General features: G+C 29.6%; 1 protein-coding gene across 1 annotated transcript; it reads left to right on the forward strand.

Annotated features, from left to right (window-relative positions):
- LOC109363602 lies at positions 587-1,186 on the forward strand. The gene has a single exon (XM_019609855.1). It carries the CDS (start codon positions 587-589, stop codon positions 1,184-1,186), a length of 600 nt encoding a protein of 199 aa, XP_019465400.1.

The raw sequence follows: 6,959 nt of genomic DNA on the forward strand, positions 1-6,959 counted from the left end.
ATTCTCTGAACATTCCTCCTAACATCTAAGTTGCTTTATCTGCTTCTGCGGCAGACTTCATCAAGGACTTCCAATGGATTATTCCAGACTGGATGGTTGTTTTTCACCCCCAAATTGACAATGACATTACCAATATAACTATCTCTTTTGCTTTCAAGCAAGATAAGTTAGTTTGGCAACATTCTACTGATGGCTTTCTTTCCATTAAAGATGCTTTTGATTGGTGTAGATCCTCCTCTACTCAGCCTCATTGGTGCAAATTAATTTGGTCTAAGTCCATCATTCCTTCAAAATCCTTCACCTTTTGGAGGCTGCATAAAAACAGGATGCCAACCGATGAGAATTTACAAAGAAGGGGGATGTCCCTAGCTTCTATGTGTAGTCTTTGCATGGCCAATTATGAATCCTCTGATCACTTATTTATGCACTGTCATTTTGATGCTTCTCTTTGGTTTTGGCTAAGCTATCTATCTCCACGGTATGGTATTGCAAAAATAAGGCTAGGTTTGATGATATCAAAACGTCCACATACCAGGCTATCTCAAGAATTAAGTTAGCCACTTCTCTAAGTGGTAACACAACCAAGATGTGTGCCAATTACACCTTGTCCAAATTCAACATCCTTAAACAATTTAAGGTGAAGATTAACTACAACAAAGTTCCGAAGATTTTGGAGGTTCTTTGGAATCATCCTCCTCCTGGTTGGATCAAAATTAATTCCGATGAGGTTGCTCACAGTTCTCATGGCCATGCTAGTGGTGGTGCAATCTTTAGGAACAATTCAGGTGATATGTTGGATTGCTTTGCTTCTTATTTTGATATCCCGGATTCTCTCTATGCAAAGATGCTTGCTGCCATCATGACTATTGAGATTTCTCACTATAAGGGTTGTAGTAACATTTGGTTGGAGTGTGACTCATCTTTGGTTGGTGATATCTTCAAGGGTGGTGCTATGATTCCCTGGAAGCTTCTTTGTAATTGTGCTCATTGTCGGCATCTAATCAGGCTCATGAACTTTAGAATATCTCACATTTTTAGAGAAGGTAATATTTGTGTGGTCAAACTGGCTTCTTTTGGGGTAGTTTCCAGGGAGTATTCTTCATGGAATTCCATTCCGGAGTTCCTTATGGCTCACTTTCATAGGAACAAGATTAGCTTGCCAAAGTTTCGGTTTAAAAACTTGTAGCAGTTCTCTTGTTGTATCTTGCTCCTATAGTAATTACTTAAAGTAAAATAGCTTCTAATTTTTATAATCCTTAGGTTTTACTCACTTCATCTCTACATTAGTTTTACTTTGGTCTACAAATCCCTTATAAGAATTCACAAGTCCCAAAAAATAATTTTGTATCTTACTCATAATCAAATTCACACTTTTATGACACCACATACAAATTTATATCCTTTCTTTTATGCAAAATTTAACATCATATGTTTCTCATGCTCCTAGGATATTCTGAAGTATATATCTAAAGATCATCAACTCTAATTCCCCGTGTGATGGTAAAATAGTAATTTGTGTGGAAACATTTAAAATTCACCTTTATACAAATCTTATAATTCAATAACTTTTCATTATTCAAATAATTAAACATAATAAAATGATAAGAATGATTCATATATGTATAAAAATATAACATTAGTATATATATATATAATAATTATTTAATATAATAAATACATAATAAATCAACAAGTGGCACATATGGTATTTTTATTATAATATCTACTTACTAAAAATTTCATATTTTATATATAAATATGCATATTATAAATAATTCACAACTAACTAGCATACAATAAATTGATGTACAAACAATTCTACTATAATTTACAACGTTAAAATATATAACCGTTAACATATTATGATTAAGCATAAAAGACTCATAATAACCATGAACCTAGAATTTAATGCCAAATAAGACACCACAAAATATTTGAAATAGTTTTTATAATAATTGAATTTCGTAACAAAAAATAATCTAAAGTACAAATTAATCTTATTTGAATTGCATAATTATTTTGAAGCATAAAAAGTTTATAATATTTCATGAAAATAATTTTTAAAATATTCATATCAAATAGTTATTTTTCATAATAAAAAACGTAAGAGAATTCCACAGAAAGAAGATTAAATTTAAAGTTTGCAAAAAATAAAAAGCAAAACTCTTGGTACCTTAAAATAAATTGATAAGAGTTTATTCACAACATGAGTTATAAAATAACTTATTCTGAATTGTGAAGTTATTGTTACTTGTAAATTTAGATTATTATTACAAATTAGAAATTATAATTGTTGGGTGGCTTAACCAAACATCAACTTTGACTTTGTGTGTAATATTTTTGTGGTAATATAATGGAACACTCATCAAGTAAAAAATATAGACGTTTATATATGCATATTTAATAATATACACATAAAAAATCATTCATTCCTCTTAAACAATCAAGATTAAAAATAATTTATTTTCTTAGAACAACATTAAAGTCTAGGAAAAAAATTATATTTGTTTCGGAACAATATAAAAATAGTTAAATAAATTATTAACATGTAATCTTTTTAATCGTAAACTTATCTTATGAAAACATGTATAAAGTTAAAATCATTCATTCCTCTGAAACCCTTTTAATCGGAAACTTATCTTATGAAAGCATGCACATTTAATAATATACAGAATAAAAATCTTTCATTCCTCTTAAACCATTAAGATTATTGTCCCAAAAAAAACATTACGATTAAAAATAATTTATTTTCTTACAACAACATTAAAGTCCAGAAAAAAATTATATTTGTTTAGGAACAATTTAAAAATATTTAAATAAATTATTAACATATAAATCCTTTTAATGGGAAACTTGTCTTCTGAAAACATGTATAAAATTAATATTAAAGATACATAAATAATTTCCAAAATACTGTTGATAATTAAAGTAAGAGTATTCAAATTTGAAAGAGTAACTAAAAATGTTTTTATTCTTATACATGGTCAATAAGAATAAAAATGTTTAAAAGATAGTAACTAAATAAAATTTTGTTGATCTCATAAAAGACTATGATTAAAATTAAATGCAAATATATAGATTCAGATTTGAAACATTTACCACAATGACCACAACCAATTTTGACAAGGTGTGGAAATTTTTTAAAAAATCACACATATATTGATTATAATATTAAAAGCAAAATTATCATGTAAATTTAGACTCTAATTTTTCTCAAAATTGCACATATATTGATTATGATATTAAGAACTAAATTATCATGAATATCAAGAATAAAATCTTCATGTTAATTAAGACTTTAATTTTACTTAAAATTATACGAGTTTTGATTATAATATAATGATCAAATTCATCAAGTGAAAAAAGACTTTAATTTTCATAAAATCACACACTCATTGTGAAATGGGAAATAGTCAAAGGATGCCATTATAATTGACCTACTTAGTTTTGATGAAGACAATGAGTTAAATAGAAGCTTGAAAACTTGGACATCTCCATAAACAACATGCCGAAAACTTAAGGTGAACGTCGAAGAACTTAAGATTGTTTTTTATATTCTAGAGTCGTAAGATATTTGCCTAGTATTGAGTTTAGGTTAGGTAAACCCAAGATGGAAGTCTCGCAAAAAGTCTAAAATGAAAATCGTATAGGTTGAGGCATCACATCTATATATATATATATATATGATAAGTAAGATTCATGCATTTGAATTAGGCATACATGGTTTTGTGCGTAAAGGAATTAATCATTTCAAAAATCATGAGTTGCATGTTCTTTCATCATATAGAGTTTTACCATACATTTAGGACAAACCATTTTCACACATTTTAATCGATTAACTAAATTGATAATCGATTAAATCTTGTTGAAATCCGTTAATCAATTAAGGAAGGTGTAATCGAATAAAATGAGTTACAATAGCTAACCTCTCAGGATTTCTGGCTTATTAATCGATTGATAAGGTTAATACTCGATTAAGTCATAACTGAAAAACTGTTTTAAATAAATTCGTTAATCGATTAACATGATATATAATCGATTAACATCAGTTAGAATCAATTATATACAAAAGCTTTTATTTTAACAGATCAACAAGTTTATCATAGAAAACAAATTTCGAATTTTTCAATTCAGAGAGAGAAAAAACTCAACATTCTTAGAGCTTAATTTTCAAAGCAATCTTTTGGATCTTTCAGAAGTTTTTCTTGCATTGTTTTACAAGAGAGAAAAAGAGAGAGAAAAGAGAGAAATTATTTTCCATAGTGCTGAAAGTGTTCATTTATTTTAAAAACTTTGCATAAACTTCACATTTAGTTTTAGGATTGTCTGTGAGATTTCTGTTAAGGGTTGTAGAGCCGATTTCAGAGTTTTTATCCACACATTTGGTGTGCACAGTAACTCGGAAAATTTTATGTTATTCAAGGATAATTTTCATGGTGTATTGGTATCATCACAATAGAGAATTGGTTGTCTTCATCAGGAAGTCTTGGATCGAGCGATAGTTTCGCCTAGGGCCAGATTCACGAACGGTGTAGTATCCTAGTAGGCATTTAGAGTGGTCAAAATGAGCGTGTAGGCTCAATGGGCTCAAGAAGGAAGTTATTGCTAGGTGTATTGGAAATGTGCTTGTAATCAAACTTTTATTTCTGAAAGTGTAGAAAAATCTCCCAAATCAAACGTGAGCACTTTCTCTTTCCCTATGTCTTTTACGATTATGTCTTTACTTGCTTTATGTGTTTAATTCTATTCTATGATTGGTGCTTATTGCTGTTAAATTGTGAATAATCAAGAGTCAATTTAGGACAGTAAAGATCAGAAATTATCACTTTTTCATCGCAAGAAAAGTCTGTTTTTTCAAAGATTCAAGAACCAATATAATCAATTAACGAGCGAACTATAAACGATTAAATCAAATTCATTAAGCGATTAACCCTGTTATTAATCGATTAACTGTAGCAGCTTTGTATTCTGCGCATAAATAAGAAAAACGGGATTAGTGATCTGCTACACTTATTCACTTCCCTCTAGGTGTGTTTTACCTTACTGGTACCCAACACATTGATTTCCATATCAAGAACTAGTTCATCATCTTGGTTAAAACTCTAATCTTCCTTAAATCATGCAAGCATTAAATATAATATCAAGAATATTTTTATAATGCTAATTAAGACTTTAATCTTCCTTAAAAATGTCAGCTTCACAAAGTTGTTAGGTATCACTGGCAGAATACACCTAGAAGGGGGGTTGAATAGGTGCGGCGGAGCTCAAGTTCCACTTTTTGTTTTTTACACACTTGCTGAAAAATGCACAGTTAATTGATTAATCAGTGAGCTTAATCGATTAAATCAAAACAAAATGATCAAAACAACAACTTGCACAGTTATTAACCAACATAGAAGCAGATATACAACACATATTTTTATGCAAGATTAACAAGAAGATAACAAGGTATAAGCATGCAAAATATCAGCTTCAAACTCGAATTAAAACATCTTGAAATGTAAAAGAGAAAAGGGTAGAAAAGATGGCGCAGAGATTTTATCCTGGTTCGTTTTGTTGTCTACTGCAAAACTACATCCAGTCCTCTCCTCTGATCTAGGAGATTTTCCTTCTTCACTATAGAACACAATGTATGTTACAATGCTTCCAATTACAAGACTCGAACGCTCCTTTCTTGTAACCTAAAGAACTTTTTCACCCTTGGTTTGACCTTTCCCAAAACCGCCTCCAAGAAAACCTTTCTTACCGCGATTCGGCCCCACCCAAGGTATCGCTCTTTATCCAAGACCTCCAAGTCTTTGTGTGAAGAACACCTTACCTAACCGCAACTAGGATTTTCCCAATCCTTGAATAACAATGCTTTGAGTTATGAATGAGTACTTAATACTCAGATATTACAATAAAGATCAAAGACTAAAACCTAAGCAAGAACTCACAAGACTTTCTAGTCTAATATGAATGTACATGCATGATGTTTCTGAAATTATGTCAAGAAACACAAAAATGATGCAAGAAAGCTTTTCAAAGAAACATGTAATATGAATGTAAAAACTAAAGTCTTAGCATGATCTAGTCTTTCTCCTAATGCAACACTCTCTAATAGTTTCTAACAATGATGATCAATTCTTTTTTCTCTGTGTTTTTCACTCTTAGCCATTTCTGCAATTTTCCAGAATTTATACAAAATAGATTTTGCCTCTAAAAACGGTTTTTTCAGTTATGCAGTTGAAACAGTAGAAAATAGACATGTTATGGGGTTAATCGATTAACCAATGTAACATGATTAAAACAGAAAACAATTGAGTTAATCGATTAAGTCAACACGTTAATCGATTAACCAGCATATTAAAACACATGATTCAAAAGGCAAACTACTCATATGTTATGCTTAACTCCTATACATGTTTTAGCAATTATATTATGCCTAATATGCACATATAACATGTATGATATGCATGAACATATAATAAACTAGATGATATCTCATTTTAGTGGATTAGTTACTTTATTAAGTCTTGTGAGACTCACACCTAGGTTTACCTAACCTAGACTCAATATAGATTCAATATCTATGACAAGCATCTTATACTTCTAAAAAGATAATAAAGAATTATAACATAAGTCTAATAAGTCACCACTTGAGCCATAAGTATGTTGATTGTCGAGTCATCTAAGCTTTAATTAACTCTTTGTCTTCATCAAAACATTGCTAATGCAATCATTGATGCTTTGCACTTTCAAAAGTAAAAATATTAATCTAAAATTTTAAGTGAAAAGTATCACATAGAAGACAAGTATGAAAAAAATTATTACATCCGAACATAAAATTAAAAACAACCATTAATATTTATCAAAGAGACTAATATTACAACACTATAAGAGTAAGGATTTTTTTTAAATAATATCACATCAACACATCACCTAACCTATTCATAATTGTTTTATAGCTTATTATAGCT

The sequence above is a fragment of the Lupinus angustifolius genome, chromosome LG13, assembly GCF_001865875.1.
Source record: "Lupinus angustifolius cultivar Tanjil chromosome LG13, LupAngTanjil_v1.0, whole genome shotgun sequence".
Lineage (NCBI taxonomy): Eukaryota > Viridiplantae > Streptophyta > Magnoliopsida > Fabales > Fabaceae > Lupinus > Lupinus angustifolius.